Source organism: Hyperolius riggenbachi, chromosome 7 (assembly GCF_040937935.1).
Source record: "Hyperolius riggenbachi isolate aHypRig1 chromosome 7, aHypRig1.pri, whole genome shotgun sequence".
Classification (NCBI taxonomy): domain Eukaryota; kingdom Metazoa; phylum Chordata; class Amphibia; order Anura; family Hyperoliidae; genus Hyperolius; species Hyperolius riggenbachi.
Genome location: NC_090652.1, coordinates 19164331 through 19185817, shown reverse-complemented (window position 1 = coordinate 19185817; position 21487 = coordinate 19164331). Strand labels below are relative to the sequence as shown.

General features: G+C 46.8%; 1 protein-coding gene across 2 annotated transcripts in view; it reads left to right on the top strand.

Annotated features, from left to right (window-relative positions):
- Positions 1 to 376: 376 nt before the first annotated feature.
- LOC137525399 (uncharacterized) overlaps positions 377 to 21487 on the top strand; it is a 62945-nt gene continuing 41834 nt past the window's right edge. The window contains exons 1-3 of one of the 2 annotated variants that reach the window (XM_068246476.1): positions 377 to 429; positions 2727 to 2862; positions 19942 to 20271. In XM_068246476.1, the coding sequence (XP_068102577.1) occupies positions 2820 to 2862; positions 19942 to 20271 (373 nt within the window). In that variant the 5' untranslated portion in view covers positions 377 to 429; positions 2727 to 2819. Of the gene's footprint in view, positions 430 to 503; positions 552 to 2726; positions 2863 to 19941; positions 20272 to 21487 lie in introns of those variants that run through there. The other variant, XM_068246477.1, reaches the window with a different exon arrangement.

Below are 21487 nucleotides of genomic sequence, written 5' to 3'. Positions count from 1 at the left end.
GAATGGAAGCAGTTTATTCACCAAGGAAATCTGATTGGCTGTATGTGACCCCGCCCCTTTAGTGAATTTGGACCCCAGTCACCCAATGACCGACCGTAGCAGGTTTTAAGCCTCTGCCATTAAACATGTAAGAATAGCAGCAGTTTAAATATTCCCCTTGAAAATCAATAGGTGAATTTTGATTGGCTGTTGTAGGCTCCACCCATTTTCTTGAATCTTAATCGTATTTACCCAGTGACCAAGTGTACCAAGTTTGAGAACCCTGTGAACAGTCTAAGAATGGCTGCAGTTTACATTTTCCCATTTAAATGAATGGCTGAAATTTGATTGGCAGTTTTATGCTCCGCCCACTTTTCCTGGATTTGTAACCTCGGTCACCAAGTCCAAGTGAACAACTGTGCCATGTGTGGGGACTGTGGCTTGATTACTGTGAGAATGGCAGCCTTTTACATTTTTTCCATTGACTTGAATGGGTGAAATCTGATTTGCTGTTTGTAGCTCCACCCACGTGTGCAGGGGGGCCCTGAGACCCCCAGAACATATCATCCCAGGTAGTAAGGGATCTGTGTACCAAGTTTCGTTCAAATCGGTCAAGACGTTTTCGCGTGATCGCGGCACATACATACACACACACACCCTCTGTGCCTCTCTGTCTCCCTCCGTGCCTGTTTGTCCCCTTCAGTGCCTTTGCTCTCTTTCTCTGTGCTTGTTTGTCCCCCCCCCCCCCCACGCACCTCTATGTCCCCTCTCTGTGCCTGTCTATGTCCCCATCTTCTGTGCCTCTGTTTGTACCCCTGTGCCTCCATTTGTACCCTCTGTGCCTTCGTTTTTACCCCCCTGTGGACTTTTGTACTCCCTGTGCCTCTGTCACCCCCTCTGCCTCAGTTTTTACCCCCAGTGCCCCTAGTGCCTTGATTTTTACTCCTTGTGTCTCTCTACCCCCTCTGTTTGCACCCCCTGTGCCTAAATTTGTCCACTCTCTGCCTCTGTTTTTACCCCCGTGCCTCGCGTTTTCACCACGCTCTCTGCCTCCACTACCCTGTGGACTCACCTTCCAGCACGATTCCAACGCTGTCTGTCCTCCACTCTCCGCCTCCCAATAGCCGCTAGATGCAACATTGCACTGCTTCCTATATTTCATGTGCCAAACAGGAACCTGTATGTCACATGATATACAGGAAGCAAATGGATGCTGCATCTAGCGGTGCTGTACGCGGCTATTGGGAGCAGGAGGCGGAGAGCGAAGGACAGACAGCGTTGGAATCGGTTCTGAGGTAAGTCCAACACTGCTGGTGCTGCTGTGGGGAGATGTGCCGGAAATGACGTCATCGCGATGGATCGGGCCGTTCATATCGGCGGGTCATTCGTATGTTGGGCGTTCGTAAACCGAGGACTACCTGTATGACGATGTACAAAAGGCATTATTGTGGAAGAAAAACATTTCTCGGCTTTTATTTACATCTGAGCAAAAAGTGTACAGACCAAAATTATTCACTGACTGTCCTCAGAGGAGCTCAGAATCTAATCCCTACCATAGCCATAGTCTAAGGTCCTACCATATTATTATTATGTATTTATATAGCACTGACATCTTCTGCAGCACTGTACAGAGTACATAGTCATGTCACTGACTGTCCTCAGAGGAGCTCACAATCTAATCCCTACCATAGCCATAGTCTAATGTCCTACCATATTATTATTATGTATTTATATAGCACTGACATCTTCTGCAGCACATTACAGAGTACATAGCCATGTCACTGACTGTCCTCAGAGGAGCTCACACTCTAATGCTACCATAGTCATAGTCTAATGTCCTATCATATTATTATTATGTATTTATATAGCACTGACATCTTCTGCAGCACATTACAGAGCACATAGCCATGTCACTGACTGTCCTCAGAGGAGCTCACAATCTAATCCCTACCATAGCCATAGTCTAAGGTCCTACCATATTATTATTATGTATTTATATGGCACTGACATCAATATAGGTAGCCTGGTATAGGTGCGCAGGAGAGGGGGCAGCAGGGCCTCTCTTCACCACTCCCCCATCCAGACATTACAGCAGATGACATGCAGGGAAGACAGACTCACCTCTTCCAAGTTCCATGCGATGGAGCTCCCATCTTCTCTGTCTCTAGAGTGTGTGCCCACTGCTTCCCCTTCCTGCACTGCACCCCCCTCCAGCCCCTAAAAACACCTCTGGGTGGGCCCCAGAGCCTCAGGGCCTTCCCCTGGCTTCTTACTCCACCTCCTCGGTTACCCCACCGCAGTCGCAGCCACTGCGGGGGTGATAGTTAGGCCCCTGAGTGGGATGTTGGTTTAGCCCTTTGACTGCCAGTTATTTTTTTTTTAAAGCTACATCATACCTCCCAACTTTTTGAGATGAGAAAAAGGGACACTTAAGCCACACCCCTGCCACAACCCTGGCTACGCCCTCACCACGCCTCTAGTCACGCATATCATAAAGATTTCATAAGAAACATATGTTTTATAATTCAAACTACTGTCTTTAATACATACTATAAAAACACAGCTTGCATTGGCGTGTAGCTTTAAAGAAAAAAAAAAGAAAGTGTTAAAACAACATCTCTAGTTGGCGTACAGCAGCTGCGTCACAAACTGAAAGTGAAAGAGAATTATTTCTCGGAGGGCCAATTCCAAGTCCTGAAAACAATGAAAATGGCCCAGAAATGACAGCCACTCCCTTTGCTTCGTAGGACCTGGAATGAGGAGGAAGAATGTGAGATGATGAATGTATGACAAAAAATGAAGACAGACAAGTCATCTGCAGCCGACTGTGAAGGAAAATCATGTCCTGTGCCGGAGTTGTGTTCTGTCTGATTGTCTTGGCTGGTGAGCTCTCGTTTCCTCTATGCTGAGCAAATAAGTTACAGTTCTACTGAAAGCAAAGCATTTCTTTGCATTATATTATGTTTGAGATGTGTGTTTGAGGAATCTAAGGAAACAATGTTACTTCTGTGTACAAAGTACATAAGTATGAAGGCTCATGCTGCAATCCCTTTTCAGCAGTGTGTATGTTAGTCTGGAAAGCATAATGTTTGCAGGACTGTAAGGCTAGGTCAGGGGTCAGGAACCTTTTTGGCTGAGAGAGCCATAAACGCCATGTCACAGGAGCCCTCAGTGCTGACCGCACTTAGCCTTCTAAACGGTGCCAGCGCACAGATCGTGCGAACTCTGGTCGCAGTCAATGCGCAGGAACCGTTAAGAATTAGCCGCAGACAACTCAGAAGGGAGCCTGTGAGACACGGGTAATTACAACGTCACCTACTGGTTCAGAGTAAACTGCCACCACCGCGGTTACTATGGGACCGTGGGGCCCACTAACTGACTGACTAATCCTGCGAATAAAACGGTTAAACACACGATATTCTGTCTAGCCAACAACAAACAAACAGTAGCGTATCTTCAGAGACCCGGGATCATTTCTGTGTGTGCTGATAAGCAGGGTAGCGAAACAGTGAATGACTTGGGGAAAGTCGTTTATTCACGCAATATAAATAATTAATATATACAGACAATTATGAAAATCAACAATTATTAAAACAGTAATAGCCAGTATGAAAAATAAAAGAAGGGAGAAAAATACTTAGTTCCTGGAAAGATGTCCTTATTGTGGGAAGAATCATAAAGTCCTTGGTTTCAAAGTCCAGAGTTCAGAGTTCAGACCAGGTGGATACCAGCATATCCTCAAGCTGGCATCTGATGAGTGCAAGATGGTTCAGTGTGGAGGACCCTGAGTTTGGCTCCTCTGCCATTCTTATGCCCCTGATTCAGTAGGAGGAAGTGAGGGCGGGCCCACACACCCCCTTAGAACATGAGATGAGTCCTGCCCTTGTCCTGGAGACCAGAAATCATGCCTTAACCATATATGGGCTCTATCTCACAGAACCGTACAGGTCAGGGCAGATTTACTAATATTTTCAGGTCTGCCTCGATGTACCCAGCAGTCTGATACCAAACATGAGGGGTGGGACCCCTGTGGTACCATTAGGGCACTGTTGAACTGCCTAACGGGCAGTCTTTACCTCAGAAGGTTCTGAAATGTTCTCAGAACCAACGCCAGGCAGGGCCCTACCTGCTCTGTTAGTTTGGAGGGTCTGCCAGCCTGGCAACACAGAAAATATGATACATATAGCAGTTTATGGAATATGAGAGACCCCTGGGATTTATACCAGGTCATTCCCAGGCAAAGGTTCTTTGAAGTTGGCAGCAGCAAGCCACATGTCGGCTCCCTGCTGGGAAAAGGAGTCGGAGTGTCTGAGTTTCCTCACTCTAAATTGGTTCTGTCATGGTGTTTGTCACCTTATACCTGATGGATGGGCCATCAGCACAGCTTGAAGCCAGGGACTCTCTGGGCCCAGGCTCATTAGCATATCAAAAGGGCCAACCAGCATTTAGGCTGGGGCTCTCTCTCTGCTGAGAAAAGACTGCAGCTGCCCCTACACACTCAACCCGGATTGTACCGTTTTGAAGCGCAATCGATGCAGGGAATCGAGTGCGATTGCTTTTTCTTCACGGTCGTCCAGGACGCGCCTGCGTCCCCGCAATCGTCCGTGACAGCCCTCCCCCTTGTCCGTGGCTTAGCCACTCATCCGCAAGATGTGTGGCGGCGCCGCTAACCTGGCTGACGGGCCTCGAGTTGCCGGTACGGCGGGAAAACCTATTGGAGCCTGTGGCTCGGTTCCCCTGGACCGGTCGCGGTCTGCTACCCTCAGGGTTGACCCAACATGGACCGTTCTGGACAGGGCGTTTGCGCCACTGCCGTCGGACGTGGTGCCTGCCGGGACTGCTGACAACGGGCAGTGGGTTGGTTAGGTCAACAGCCAGCCCACGCAGGGTTCCCCTGCTGAGTGGCTGTGGACCTAAGGGAACCCCGCGGGAATCCCTGGACCTTCCCAGCTCCTGACAGACGGCACATGCCCTGCAGTAGTCTGCTACATCCCTGTTCATCCGGGGCCAATAAAACTGGTTCCGAATACCGGCGAGTGTCTTGCGGACACCCGAGTGCCCTGTCAGAGGATTACCATGTGCGGATTTCAGCACATGTCCCCTGAACGCACTCGGGACCACAAGCCACTTGGTATTCGCGTGGGATCTACCTGTAGGGGGCTGTACAGACTCACTGTACAGTCTCCCACCTTCCCAGTACACCTTGAAAGCGGCCCCGTCTGCGAGGGGCTCAGCGGCTTGCTGCCTGAGCACCTCCAGGCTTGGGTCACTTTGTAGTGCAGCTGAGAATACGGCGCTGTCAGTTTCAGCCAACTGGCTCATGTCACACGAGGCCAGCGGCTGAAAGGTCTCATCCCTGCGGTCAGAGGAGGGGGAGGAGGCCGGAACCCCCTCCACCTGTTCTGAGCCCAGGTTCTGAGCAGTGCAGCTGCGCGGTACTGCTAGCACCGGTACACTGTCAGAATGGCACAGACGGACAGTACTCAAATCATCATTGCATGCAGTAATGATATTGACAGGTATAGACATTTTTTCATTACAGATAGGTTGTACAGTAAACTCAGGTACAGTTACAGCATCATCACAACAGACAGTCTGTACATCAAACTCAGGTGCCTTTGAAGCAGGCACTATTGAACCTGGTACCCTTGAACTGGGCACATTCAACCCACCTCCCCCTGGTGCTCCCCCAAGTGTATAAAGTACCTGGTGGTGGGTGGAGAGTCCGTCTCCTTCCGTGAGCGACAAGGCGGTCGTGGCAGGTTCATAGTAGGACACAAGCTTGCCCAAATCAGTCCCTAGCAACACAGGGACTGGGAGATCCTTCATAACCCCAACAACCCTTTCGTGGACCCCTCCCACTCCCCAATCCAGCTTCACTCTTGCGTGGGCTATGTGGAAAAGGGTGCCCTCTACTCCAGTAAGGGCAAGGGATCGGCTGGAGCTGATGCTCTCCTTTGGCACAAGATGTGAGTGAACTAACGTGATGTCAGCTCCGGTGTCTCGAAATCCGGTGACAACTTTGCCGTTCACTCTAACAAGTTGCTGCTGGTCGGTTCGGTCGCGGATTTCCTTTCCGCGGGAAAACAGGACAATATCGGATGATCCAGGCTGTGGTTCGCTGGCGGGTTGCCTCTGCTGTGGGTGAGGTGCAGGTGATGCAGATGATCCAGGTGCTGGTGGTGTCTGTCTCCGCTCCGGACAGTCGAATTTCATGTGTCCGGGCTGGCGGCAGTAGTGACAGGTGACCTCTCCAGGCGCTGCAGGCCTGGGTGCAGCAGCTGCGCTGGGTGGCCTCTGTGGCGGACGGCTCACAGGGGCAGGAGGGTCTGCCGAGGTATTGGGCTGACCTCCTCTCCAGCTGGATGGGACAGTTCTGCGTGTATCAGCCACCCGGGTAGTTGCAAAAGTCTCAGCAAGGTCTGCAGCGACAGTGGCTGAAGCCGGCCTGCGTTCTAACACAAACTGTCGTACATCAGCAGGGCAAATGTTCAGAAATTGTTCCAGGACTATCAAGTCCTCCAGGACATCATAAGACCCTTTGGTGAGGCCTAGAGTCCACTGCCGGAGTGTGGTGAGCAAGCTGCTGGCCACATCTCGGTACGAATCAGAAGGCTTTTTCTGCCAGGCCCTAAACTTTTTCCGATAGGCTTCTGGCGTCAGCTGGTACTTAGTAATGATAGCGTCTTTTATAGCAGCATAATCATTATCCTTTTCCGCAGGCAATTCTGCGAAAGCATCAAGCGCTTTGTAGCGCAGCAACGGTGTCAGATGTCTGGCCCACTGGTCTTGGGACAGACGATACTGACGGCATGCTTTTTCAAAAGACCGCAAAAACAAGTCAATGTCAGTGTCTTTTTCAATATTAGCAAATTTAAATTTTGCACTTACGGGTGCTGCAGCTCCTTCAGCAGGGAGGCTGGGCGGTGAACTCCGGCTGGCCTGTTGCACCTTTGCCATGTTGAGCTCATGCTGTCGTCTCTCCCGCACCTCTGCGGCATCCCTCTCCGCGTGGCGTTCAGCAGCAGCAGCAGCAGCTTTGCGTTCTGCAGATTGGCGCTCCCGTTCCTCTCGTGCTTCCATGTACTGCATGTACTTTTCCAGGTCAGTCTCCATCAGCTTTTGTAATGCCTGCTGCATTACCGGGTCAGCACCCATGGACAGTCCAGTACTGGCCAGTTCCGGGCGAGTAATGTCAGAAACTCTGGGATTGGGGTCCATACTGACAGTCTCTGGCGTAACTGTTGCAACAGGGCCCGCAGGATGCTCAACCTCTGTACGCCTAAGATCTTCAGCCTCTGGTTCCCCTTGATTGTCAGATGGGCTGGTATCCACCTCAGCGGACACTCCCGGCTCCCGCAGTTGCTGGGCATCCCATCTGGACAAGTCTGCTATCAGGTCCCGTTTTGTCTTGCGGAGGATGCCAATGCCCCTCTCTTCGCAAAGATTTTCCAGGTCTGCTAGGCACATGTTCTGGTAGTTCCCGGACATTTCCATGCCAAATAAAATAAAACTTTGGGGAAGGGGTACTGGCTACACAGTCTCTCTGTATATATAAAAAATATATTGCCTTCCAGCTACACCAACGAATTAGTTCGTTTCTCGATAGCGCTAGCGCTATCGCAGATACTTTCAGCACAACACAGATCCCACCACTGCCACCACTGTCACAGGAGCCCTCAGTGCTGACCGCACTTAGCCTTCTAAACGGTGCCAGCGCACAGATCGTGCGAACTCTGGTCGCAGTCAATGCGCAGGAACCGTTAAGAATTAGCCGCAGACAACTCAGAAGGGAGCCTGTGAGACACGGGTAATTACAACGTCACCTACTGGTTCAGAGTAAACTGCCACCACCGCGGTTACTATGGGACCGTGGGGCCCACTAACTGACTGACTAATCCTGCGAATAAAACGGTTAAACACACGATATTCTGTCTAGCCAACAACAAACAAACAGTAGCGTATCTTCAGAGACCCGGGATCATTTCTGTGTGTGCTGATAAGCAGGGTAGCGAAACAGTGAATGACTTGGGGAAAGTCGTTTATTCACGCAATATAAATAATTAATATATACAGACAATTATGAAAATCAACAATTATTAAAACAGTAATAGCCAGTATGAAAAATAAAAGAAGGGAGAAAAATACTTAGTTCCTGGAAAGATGTCCTTATTGTGGGAAGAATCATAAAGTCCTTGGTTTCAAAGTCCAGAGTTCAGAGTTCAGACCAGGTGGATACCAGCATATCCTCAAGCTGGCATCTGATGAGTGCAAGATGGTTCAGTGTGGAGGACCCTGAGTTTGGCTCCTTTGCCATTCTTATGCCCCTGATTCAGTAGGAGGAAGTGAGGGCGGGCCCACACACCCCCTTAGAACATGAGATGAGTCCTGCCCTTGTCCTGGAGACCAGAAATCATGCCTTAACCATATATGGGCTCTATCTCACAGAACCGTACAGGTCAGGGCAGATTTACTAATATTTTCAGGTCTGCCTCGATGTACCCAGCAGTCTGATACCAAACATGAGGGGTGGGACCCCTGTGGTACCATTAGGGCACTGTTGAACTGCCTAACGGGCAGTCTTTACCTCAGAAGGTTCTGAAATGTTCTCAGAACCAACGCCAGGCAGGGCCCTACCTGCTCTGTTAGTTTGGAGGGTCTGCCAGCCTGGCAACACAGAAAATATGATACATATAGCAGTTTATGGAATATGAGAGACCCCTGGGATTTATACCAGGTCATTCCCAGGCAAAGGTTCTTTGAAGTTGGCAGCAGCAAGCCACATGTCGGCTCCCTGCTGGGAAAAGGAGTCGGAGTGTCTGAGTTTCCTCACTCTAAATTGGTTCTGTCATGGTGTTTGTCACCTTATACCTGATGGATGGGCCATCAGCACAGCTTGAAGCCAGGGACTCTCTGGGCCCAGGCTCATTAGCATATCAAAAGGGCCAACCAGCATTTAGGCTGGGGCTCTCTCTCTGCTGAGAAAAGACTGCAGCTGCCCCTACACACTCAACCCGGATTGTACCGTTTTGAAGCGCAATCGATGCAGGGAATCGAGTGCGATTGCTTTTTCTTCACGGTCGTCCAGGACGCGCCTGCGTCCCCGCAATCGTCCGTGACACGCCACATATTTTAAAACGTAATTCCGTGAGAGCCATACAATGTGTTTCAAACTGGGACAGTAGGACTCACGTCCCTGTTGCCATGGTGATGTGTATAGAGTTGATCTGCGGGGCAGCGGAAGTGTCAGACACGTCTTCAGCTTCTCTTGGGTTTCAGCAACATCAGCAATTTCCCCGATAGCCAGACAGGAGAAATGCTGACTAACAGCTTGTACAATCAGCTAGCTGACTTGGCGGTTGATTCACTATGTGGGACGAGATCTCTGCACTTTGGCCCAATAGGCTGCTTGTCAAGTGACAGGCAGCCTATTGAGCCAATCAAAGTGCGGGGATCTCGCTCTACAAAGTCACTGGACCTGACAGGGTCCAGAGTGGGACAACTGGAGCAGCTGTTCATTTTTGGGGTAGTGTGAGTAAGTTAGTAGCGCATGCAACAGCAGTAGCGTGCAGCAGTAGCGTGTAGTACTTTGAAAATGTTACTTGCACTGCCACACTAAGCCGCGCTGCTTGAGCTGTGTAGTTTAGTGAATAAGCCCCTACTGATTTGTCTGTGAGCCAGATGTAGCCATCAAAAGAGCCACATCTGGCTCCCGAGTCATAGGTTCCCTACCCCTGGGTTAGGTCTACACTTGCCAATTACAGATCGGATCCATTTTTTTAAACACATTTTTTTCCACTCCGTTTTGAGCAGCTAAGTTTCCAGTCCATGGAAACGTCCCCAGCCCTGGCCGTGGGAGGGGGTAGCAAGCAGGAAGGAGGGCAGCGGTGGGGAGGGAGGGCAGCGGTGGGGAGGGAGGGCCCCCCTCCTCCTTCACCTGGGTCCCCCCTTCCCCGCTCCCCCTCCAGCTAGTTTCATTAATTAAATCATTGAAATCAGCGTAATAAAATGTATAAAGCCAAGCGGCGAGCGGGGAACTTACTTCCTTGTTTTCCACCCTTCGACGTCACTTCCTGCAATGCCGCCCTCTGTTGTTCATTGGACGGCATTGCAGGAAGTGACGACGAGCGGTGGGACGCAAGGAAGTAAGTTCCCTGCTCGTCGCTTGGCTTTACACATTTTAATACAATGATTTAAATTATTTAATTAATGAAACTAGTTGGAGGGGGAGCGGGGAAAAGGGGGGCCCAGGTGAGGGTCTCCTCCCCACCGCTGCCCCCGATGCCCCCCGTCCTGCCTGTACCCCCTCCAGCATGGCGGCCCTCCTCCCCTGGGACCCAGAAAATGGGTCCGTTTCTGTGCCAAAAGCTGCCTGTGTAGAGGGGGATCTGTTTTACTATTCATTTTCACTACCCCTCCGTGTATCCGGGGTCCGTGATAATGTTCCAAATCCGGACCTTCTGTTCAGGTTTTTAAAACGGATGCCCTTGAACGCAGATGGATCCGTTTTTTTGTTGTTGTTTTTTTAAGTCAAGATAGCCGCTATTTTTAACCTTGGTATCCATGGCTCCGGGTTTTGATCCAGGCTAAAAACCGGAGCCACGGATACGTTTTTAGAACAAGTGTGAACCTACTCTAAAGGTGGCCACAATCTAATCAATTTTCAACACAAGTACAGACTAGTGGTGGGCAGAAATTAGGCCTATGCATAATTACACATCGTATTTCGCAACTACCCATCATAATGCGAAATTTGCAGATTATGCGTAAAAAAGTTTGCTTGTACACGTAATCGCTAACCGTAATGACATATAATAGCGTAATTTACACTTAATTTCCTTTGCGAACGTTGTACGCATTCAAACTGATTTTTTCGCATTGATTATTAAAATAGCCGTGCATGTGCAATATATTGGCTGATGTCTTTTATCGCATACGTACGCATTTTTCACATTGAATATTTAAATAATAGCCGTGCACGTGCAGTATACTGGCTGTGAATGCAATTTATTTTCCACATATGAGCGCATTTTTCTCGTTGAATATTTAACTTATAGCAATGCATGTGCAGAACACTGGTGAATAGATGCAAATATCTATACGCATTGAATGCAAATTAGGCGTAATTGCGATTTACAAGCGTATGCTGTATGTAAAGTAACAGCAATTACGCAATGCGTAATTGTGAAAAATTACGCACAATTTTGTGCAATCGGAAGTTACCCATTACAAGCACCACTAGTGCTCGGCATTTGGCTAGCTTGGGGGGGGGGGGGTGAAGTGGCTGACAGTAATACACAATATGCGTATGAGTATGAACTATGCTGCAATACACACAGGATCGATACTATCACATACCTTCCAACTTTTTGAGTTATGGAAGAGAGACACCTTTAAGACACACCCTGCCACACGTCTTATAGAGACTGTATAAAAAAATGTCCCCTGGGGGGTACTTACCTCGGGAGGGGGAAGCCTCAGGGTCCCAATGAGCCTTCTTCCTCCCCTCTAGCTGCAGGCAGTCCAGCGCTGGCTCCCCCGGAGTCTCCCGAAATCCTCCCTCGACAAGCCGAGAAGGGTTGATATATATACCTTCCCTGGCTCCAGTGGGCGGCGCTGTTGCAGTTCTCAGCACGGAAGTAGACAAAAATAGTCGATTTTAGTCGGGTCCGCTCTACTACGCAGGTGCAGGAGTCTTACGCTTGCGCAGTAGAGCGACCCGACTGGAATCGGCTGCTTCCGTCTATTTCCGAGACCAGAGCGCCAACTGCGCCTGCACTGGAGCTGGAAAGGTAAATATTTACATGCTCGCCATTCCTGGACCCGCAGTGAGACCACCGTGAGACAGAGGAGGATGGGGGAAGCCTCGATAGGATCCAGAGTCTTCCCCCTCCCGAGACGAGTACCCCCCAGGGGCATATTTTTTTTAATACAAATTCTCTTTAACTACCCCTCCCCTTCCCACCATACCTGTACATACGAATACCACAAAAATTCATCAGCAAAAGAGAAGCAGCAAAATCAGGCGCATATGACAAATGGATAAATCGCACTATTGACTCTAATGTTAAATATCAGTTATTAGGCGCAAAACTGGACAAATTGGGTGCCCGTGAAAGCGTTTTGAGCTTATTGTTATTTATTGTTTTTACAATACTATAACGGAAAATATTGTTATAAAATTTGCATTCACAATTATCATTTTTTAAAATGTATCTTTTTAATGTTTCAATATTTTGATATTGTACTTTTTTTAAAATCAGTTTTACATTCGTTTTTAGAATTATAATTACGTTAATTATAGTTTTGACATGTAATTTTACTTTTTTATCATTTTTACATTCTTTTTGAGATTTTTCATTTTGGGGTCTTAGGGTTAGGGTTTTCTATCCGGATATCCGAATCCGACCGGATATCCAGTATATTGGGTTCGGATATCCGATTTTACTCGGTTACCAAAAAGTTCTGATTCAGATATCCGATTCGGTTTTTGAAAAGGGGTATCCGAGCAGCACTGCCCACCAGGCCCCTTTTTACTGCAGAGAACGTGCAGTGGAGCAAACTTACCTGTCCAGCTGGCACACTCCTTCCTGTGTCCTATCTCCATCCCTGCCAATGCCTTTTCTCCAGAACCCAGTGGCATGTATGTATCCACGTTACTGGCGAGGGAGAGTAGACACCGTCAGTGTGAATACCCTACTCCGAAACAGGGGCCCGGAAAGTAAAATGTTGTAAACATTTAAATAAAAAAAAAAAACTGAAACAATAAAGAATTTTGTAAGCAAGCAGATATTGCCATGCAAGTGCTACCAACGACAAGAAGCTAATATTAATCACAGGCAAATAATGCCAGTTGATAGCTATAGTTTTCTAGCTGATATCTCTGGATTCATACACACTGGAAGACATTTCTACTCTTTCTGTAAGGCCTTGCACCCAATGGCAGCGCCGGGAGACTTGGGCGCAGGATACAGCCGGCATGGCTGATCCTGCTGCTGCACAAGTTCCCGGCGACGTTAATTACTATTCCCCCTCCAGGTCCACGTGGATGGTGGGGAATGATGTAATTCGGCTTCCAGTGTTTTAAAAGTAACTTCAGCTCTGTCTTCTGACGGCGCCAAAGTTACTCTCTGTGCGCTGCTATAGCCTTAATTTCTATTATGGTCTATGGTGGTGCCGGCTGCGCCCAAATCTCCTGCACTCTAATCTATGTGTTCGCCACTAGCAGCTCTTTTAAAGTGGACCTGGACTCCTGCACAGGACAGAAGGAATCAGAGAAATGCACCCTGTATGTATTTAGAGAGTTTAGCCTGTCTAATTCCCCTTCCTCTGTGTCTAATCACAAACAAGGGCGTAGCAATAGGGGGTGCAGAGGTTGCGACCACATTGGGGCCCTATGTCCAGAGGGGCCCCAAAGGGCCCTCCCTCAACTGCAGTATTAGCTCTCTATTGCTCCTGTGCTCATAATAATCGCTTCTATAGATACTTTGAATAGTGGTAATCATTAACAAGCTGCTCCCCATCCCCTTCTTGCACCTCTGACACTGTAGTTGCCATTGGCAGGGATTGCTATGTATAGAGTGCTTGGGGGTAATCAGTAACAAGCTGCTCCCATCCCCTTCTTGCACCTCTGACACTGTAGTTGCCATTGGCAGGTTTTGGTGCGCCGTAACAATTGTTATGTATAGAGTGCTTGGGGGGCCCCAATGTAAAACTTGCACAGCTCCTTAGCTACGCCACTGATCACAAACTTGAATTTGATCAGTCCCCCCCCCCCCCCCCGGGGTCACATGACTGCCATGGCAGAGATGGCAGATAAGCTCATTTGAAAGCACAGGCTGTAAACAATATCATATGTACCTGATAATACAATCAGGAAGTACAGACATTGCAGATTTAGTGCAGGATTCGTATCAGCAGTGGCATAGATAGCAAAACTTCCATGGGGCCCTAAGATGGAGGCACTCTTAAGCAATGCGACCTGCCCTTACTACCCTATGGATATGTGTTTTTTGGGCAATTTACATTCTCATGCAATCAACACTGCATATAGTCCATGGGAACTGAGACAAAGTTTGAGGGTGGGGGAACAGAAGAAAGTTAATGGTGATTACATGGGCCCCCTTTGCTCCAGCGCCCCATAGCAGCTGCTATGGCTATTGCTATGCCCCTGTGTATGAGCTGTAACAAAGAAATGTTTTTCTTTAAAGGTTATTATGCCGTTGTGTATCTTTAGAGCAGAGAGGACAAACCATTTTGATTTGCAAATCTCTTGCTAATGTCATGCTATGAGGCCTGGAACCCACTGCAAATCGCAATCGCTAGCGTTTTTAATGAGTGTTTTGTAAGCGATTTCATGAGCGTTTTCTGCCGATGTTGGTAGCGATTTTAAAAAGTGTAAGCTTTTTGCCAGTGATTGTGATAACGATTAACGTTTTTAATTCTGATTGGTCCTTTCAATTAACCTTAACTTTTGTTACAGTGTGCAGTAATGTGAAAACACTAGCAAATCGCTCTGTGTAGGTTTTGATGAGCGATTACGCCAGTGTTTATATACTTTACATTGCAGAAACGCTAACGCTCAAAAAATGCTGCATGTCCGGCATCTGCGATTTTGCTAATCGCAATCGCTTCTGTGGAATTTGTCCCATCCATTAACATTAGCTGAGCGTTTAGGAAAATCATTAGAGTTTGGAATCGCTCCCTAAAAGCTCAAAAAATCACTCTAGTGGGTTCCAACCCTCAAGGATTTTTTTTCATTTTAAATCACATGGTTTAAGTGGGATCCCACCCATAGCATAGCATTAGCAAGAGCTTTTCACATCACAAAGCGATTAGAAAATGCTGCTAGTGGGTTCCAGGCCTAAGGCCAGAAACCCACTAGCAGCCTTTTCTAAGCGCTAGTGATTTGAAAAAGCTCTTGCTAATGCAATGCTATACATGCTATGGGGCATTTTTATAAAATCACATCGCTCAAGTGGGATCACACCCATAGCATTACATTAGCAAGAGCTTTTCAAATCACAAAGCGCTCAGAAAAGCGCTCCTAGTGAGTATCTGGCCTCAGGCTGCTTTCACACAGGAGCATTGTGTTGCAGGAAAGCAGGATCGCAATGCACAGAGGAGAAAAATCACATTGCAAGTTATGCGACACATACAGTGAAACATACAGTACATATAAGGTATGCTTCACTGTACTCACTTTACCCCCTTCCTCACAGCACCAGTGTAAACGTGATACCGCACCATACAGGCGGGCATCATAGTACCAGACCTAAAGTTGTTTTTACATTTGAACAATTTATTAATAAAAGTTACACTTTAGGGGTTCACCGAGCCCACCTATCTGATACATTATAGGCCCTGTCCTGTAGGGCCACGTGTCACAGGGAAAGGGTTAAGACTGCTCAATAAATGTTAAATCTTGATTGTAAAAAATTTGGCCTGCAACTTTGTTTTAGATTTTGGCCCTTTATGTAACTGAGTTTAACACCCCTGATTTAGGGAGACACACATTCAAGAAGAAAGGTTCTTAGGGCTCGTTCCCACTATCGCGAATCCGCATGCGTCCAACGCATGCGGATTCGCACATGTAATGTAAGTGGATGGGGCTGTTTCCACTCCTGCGGTGGCGTTGTGCGTTTTTTCTTGCGGAGAAAAAACGCACAAAAGAGGCAACGATTTCGCCTGCGTCGGGAATCCGTGCGAATCGCCGCTAATGTATTTAATAGTAAAAACGCATGCGTTTTTTACATGCGTTTTTACCCGCGATTCGCGTGCGATTTCGCACCTTTTCCAATGTTATTTTGCCCTGGCAGTGTCATGGTTAATTTCGCATGGCACCCTGCCATGCAAAATCGCATGCGAAATCGCGGGTAAAAACGCATGCGGAAACGCATCCGCATGCGTTTTTACAAGCGTCGGAATGCCGGCGAATCGCGTCGCAACAGTGGAAACAAGCCCTAAGTGTAAAGGTGCAGATAAATGCTGGGGCTGATCACTGGCTCCAGAGTCCATGTGAAGAGACTGGGATCAGCCTGTGCAATATGACACCAGCACAAATGTTATACTGATTACTTCAGTGCTCTGCCCAGACAGCTGCAGTATGTTAGAGGGGATTGAATATACACGACACAGAGGCCCTTGTTCAATTCTCTCTCCTAGAAAAAAGAATTTCTGTGTAAAGTAACTTTTCCATAGCTCCCAACTGTCCCTCTTTTGGAGCCCCGTCCCTCTTTCCTCCTCATTTGTCCCTCTTTCAGGACTTTGTCCCTCTTTATGTGTAAATATATATATTTCTCTGCTAAAAAAATGTGTTTGCTTGGCTCTAAACTTTATTCCCATCCTTTAAATTGATATATTACTAATTTTAAAATGTTAATATGAAGGAAAATGGACCAGGATAGAAAAGGACCAGTGCGGTTTGAATTATAAAACAACATATTTTTCTTATGAAATCTTTATGGTATGCATGACTAGGGGTGTGATGGGGGCGTGATCAGGGGTGTGGCAGGGGCGTGGATTAAGTGCCCCTCTTTCTCATCTCAAAAAGTTGTGAGGTATGACTTTTAAGCACTCTGCAATGAAAACAGTTCCAAAAAGTTGATGAAGTATTGATATGGCATGAAAATATCACCTAGGAGCAAACATAGGAGAAAAAATGTATTGAATGATGGCCAGGAATTGGGCTGATATCCAGAATGAAATTGGGTTCGGCTCCTGACCAGATCACACAGCTCTGCTATCATAAAGACAGCAGGGCGAGTGATCTGCGGGGGGGAGAGAGTAGCGCGATCAGCAGGAGCGGTGTGACCACATGGCGACGAGTGTTAAAATATACGTCTTGTCAGAGCCACACAGCCACAAGCAGGACATAGATTACAACTACGTCTGTCCAGAACCGATTATAATGAAAATGGAGCCCTGAGCGCCACTACAGCCACAATTAACATAACTGTCTATGCGGCGTCCATTTTACCAACGCACCGCCGGTCCGGAGCACAAATTACCCACTTTGTCCCATAGCTGTCTGGACTCCATTTCAATTTGCCTTTTTTTTAATAAACTATAACTAGGGTTTATTTTTAGAGAAGGGCTTCCATTTCAGGCACCCTCAAAAATCCTGAAAAATCATGCTGGGGCTTATTTTCAGGGAAACAGGGTGGCACTGCAGGAGTGCAGGGAGTTTTATAAAGCACGGTCCAGTAAGGCAATTGGGATTGTTTTGCTACACAATAAATACAAATACAATGTGATCTGCAGCAACATCACCACATTTTTATGTTTTTGTATGGCTGCTCTGGATGCAGCACATTGTACTTTTAGGCCCCATTCACACTAGAGCGCTTTTCAGTTGATTTCAGCATCGCTGGAAATCACTAGAGTTTTGAAAAGCGCTTGGTCATTGTTAAGTATATGTGGCTGTTCTCACTTAAGTGTTTTGTGTTTTTCAGCGATTAGCTGAAACGCAAACTCGAAACCTGCACCATTTCTGAGCTTTTGAGCGATTAGCGCTTCAATGTTAAAGATAGGAGCACTTCAAAATCGCCCAAATGCGCTGGGCTGTTCACAATAATCAGCGTTTTTCCAGCGCTTTTACTCAGTAAATATAGCAGATTAGCCACAAGACAGAGCAGATTACCCATAAAACACCTCTGTTTCCTGGCTAGCGGCCATCTCCTGGCTAGCGGCCATCTCCTGGGAAACCGCTGAAAAACGCTATCCCATACAGTGAAAAAACGCTCAAAATACTATTGAGAAAAATGCCAGAAAACGCTCAGCGATTGCTTTTGCGTTTAGCGATTAGTAGTGTGAAAAAAAACCTTAGGGCTCATTCACACTAGGGGCATTTTTGCCCTTTTTTCAAGCGCAGGTGATTATCAAAATAGCCCTTGTGCATTGATTCCCTATGAGAGAGTTCACATCTGGGTGGTTCATTTCCGATCCGCTCAGCAAAGTGGTGCCTGTACCAGGAAACCTGCAGAACGATTGCAAAATCACTTTGTGCAGCAATTGTGTTTGCATTTTTACATTGTATTTATTGTTTTACGGGTCGAAGAGTTCAGTTCCTGACTTACATCAGGGAGTGAATTTAAAACCTCTCTGGAAAAGCGCTTAAAAAGGGCTTTTAATAAAAATGCACCACCCACCCAAGCGCTGGGAGGTGCTTAAAGAAGCAAACACAAAAAAAACCACAAAAAGCTTGCGTTTGCGTTTTTAGGTGTGAATGAGGCCTAACAATCTGAGCTCGGCATGTTGCAGGGAGATGGGGAGCGGAGTACTTAGCCGCGTCTATACCATCCAGCCAAGGTATAAACTCCACATCTGAATCTAGAGGTCTACCCAACTGCAATTTTTTAAAGAAAATATCCAGGCACCTAAAACAAAATGACATTTACTTACCCGGGGCTTCCTCCAGTCCCTTGCAGCAGTTTCACTCCCAGACACCGGCCCGGTGGAATTCCGAAATTGCCTGTGAAATTCTGCCGGTATCCGTTGATGGTTTTAAGGAGAGAGAGAGAGAGAGAGAGAGAGAGAGAGAGAGAGAGAGAGAGAGAGATCATTTTTCTCTTGGGTATATCACAATGGTACAGAGAGAGAGAGAGAGAGAGAGAGAGATCATTTTTCTCTTGGGTATATCACAATGGTACATGCTAGGCTGGCTTCAGCATGTAGCATTGTAGTGTGTTGTGTTGGTGGTATAATGGTTAGGATAGCAGCCTATAGAGTGGTAGGCCTGGGTTCGATTCCTGGCCAATGTATGTGAGTTGGCTTTTGACATCCTACAAATCCCTAAGCAAGCTCATTTTTCTCTTGGGTATATCACAATGGTACATGCTAGGCTGGCTTCAGCATGTAGTGTTGGTGGTGGCATAGTGGTGACGAGAGCTGCCTACCAAGCACTAGACCTGGATTCAATTCCTGGCCAATGTATGTAAGCTGGCTTTTGAAATTCTACAATTCCCTGGAAGACAAGACCTCCTCCCTCCGGGAGGAGGACAGAGGAAAAGGACTAAGGGAACAGTCAATAGGTTCTATGGGCTACTATTAGCATAAACAAAGTTCCATTTGCGATTACTTTAATTTTTCCGACAGAATCCGGAATTCCGCGGAATTTTACTAAAATCCAATGGATTTTCATAGCGACGGACTTAAGCGCTGGCTGAATCCGCGAATTCCGGCGGAATGGAAGTTGCCATTTCCGATCATCCCTAGTGGCAAGGGACATGTCAGCTGCAAGGGCCTGGAGGAAGTCCCGGCCGGGTAAGTAAATGTCATTTTTTTAAGTGCCTGGACATTCCCTTTAAGGAACCTGAAGAGAGAGGGATAAGGAGGCTGCCATATTTATTTTCTTTTAAGCAATACCAGTTGCCTTAAATATTGGTGGCTGCATGTAGAACAGGAGAGGTGGCACTACCCTTCCACATGGAAGCCAGAAAGCAGTGATCCGCTGGCTTCCAATCCTAGGTATGCTTCACTGTCTGCCGCACAAAAACACCTTCGGGAACTGCATGGATGTGTGTGCCCATGTGTAGGGGTGGGTAATTTGCAGTTCATTCAATTACTTTAGAAGGGGTAGTTTTTTTTTTGGGGGGGGGGGGTGACATTATGGCTCAGATATGACTTGCTATGCTATCTTGCTCTGTTGGTGGCATAATAACTGTACTTGCTGAGTTGGGGGGGCATACTATCTGAACATGCTGACATGCTGAGACATGAGGTTGCACTTGTTAGTAGGCGCTGTCTGCAATACCTAGATTCAATGTAATGTTTTTCTACATCATGTTATGTATACTCCGGCCCCCCCAGCAGTCTGAATTATTTTGACCTGGCCCTTGACCGAAAAAGTTTGGGAACCTATGTCCTACATTTGCATTTCTATGGTAGTTTTTGGAAACTTTGACTCCATAAATAAAACATATGTGCTGTATAGTGAATTGCATGCATTTTTTTCTCCTGCAGGTACTACTTTGGCGTACACAGGCCTGGCCACACATCCTGCAAGAATGGGCTCAGATACAGCCATTCCCTGCATGTTTGATGTAGACACCATTCCCTCAGCTCAGAGGACCTTCACAGTAACGTGGCTCTTTCAGGGGAAGGAGATCTTCAGGTATCCGCTTGTACTGACGTCATCTGACCCCAGATTATCGATAGATCCAAACAGAGTAAAAGACGGGATTGCCAATCTGTTCCTATCTGCTGTGACCATATCTGATGGTGGACTCTACAAATGCTTCATGGTTCACACCTCTGGGAGAATGGAGAAAGAGATCAGACTGGATATTCAGGGTAATACAGACCTTTGTACATCTACGGGTGGGATCAGATATATGTTGTCCAAATTAATTGCATCTGATTCTTATTAATGTTAAAGAGGAACTGTAACCCAGGATTGAATTCCATCTCATATCAGTAGCCGATACCACCTTTCCCACAATAAATCGATTCCTTTTCTCAAATAGATTATCAGGGACATCAGTTTGGCTGGTATTGTGGTGAAACCCCTTCCACAGAGTAAGGTCAGGGCCATGGTCCTGACAGTTTCCTGTCTGTGAACCTCGTTGCATTGTGGGAAATAAGAGCTGTTTCCAACTGTCAAGCAAGCAGTATCTCCCTCTGTACATAGAACTCTCAGTAACAAACCTTACATGCAGATCACCTGGCAGAACTAAAGGTGTCACCACCAGGGATACATTTCAGAATGTAAATCAGGGAGAGGAAAGATCTTACAATAAATGAACTGTACTGCCCTATGGGGTGGGGAGTAGATGGAACAATATACTGTCCTATAGGGAGGTGGACATGCAGTGTCCTGTCCCAAACAAGCTGTCTGCATGTTGCATTGATGTGGCTCTGTAAAATGTATTAGCTACAGCTTCACTTGTATAGAAAAGTAGAGAAACGTGATTGAAAGTCACATTTGTTTTTCAATATAAGTAGATCGGGAGTGTTGGAAAATTCTGATCAGTTTTGAAGAAAGAGTAGATTGTCAGTTTCTTGATTTATAGATCCAAGCTATTTTTTTCACAGTTCTCAATAATGTTTTGATAATCGGGGGGAAAAATCAAACAAATGTGAGTGATACATTGGTCAGCTGTTTCAAAAGTTACAGAAATCACAGAAAATCAATTGTAATTCTCAAATCGAAAAAAAGAATTTGTATATAAAAAATAGTGCGTTGTGCGGTCACCTTTAGGCAGAGTTCACTCTGAGGACAACCAGAAATCATGCACTTATTTTTGAAAACCTGTTTTCAGACACAGCAAATATTCACATGTAAAAATATGTGCGCCGTTGTGTAAAACAGCACAATTGAACAGAACGTGCGCAATGTCCAAAAGGCTGCTGCTGACTCTCAGAATTTAAACCGAACAAACGTGATTTCCCAGAAAATGTAAACCCATGTGAAGCACCCTTTGACTTAGTTTGGGTGTGCCACTGCCTTTTATGATGCGGGAAAATGCAGGAAAATTGGCCAAGTGTAAACCCCGGCCTTACTGTATGG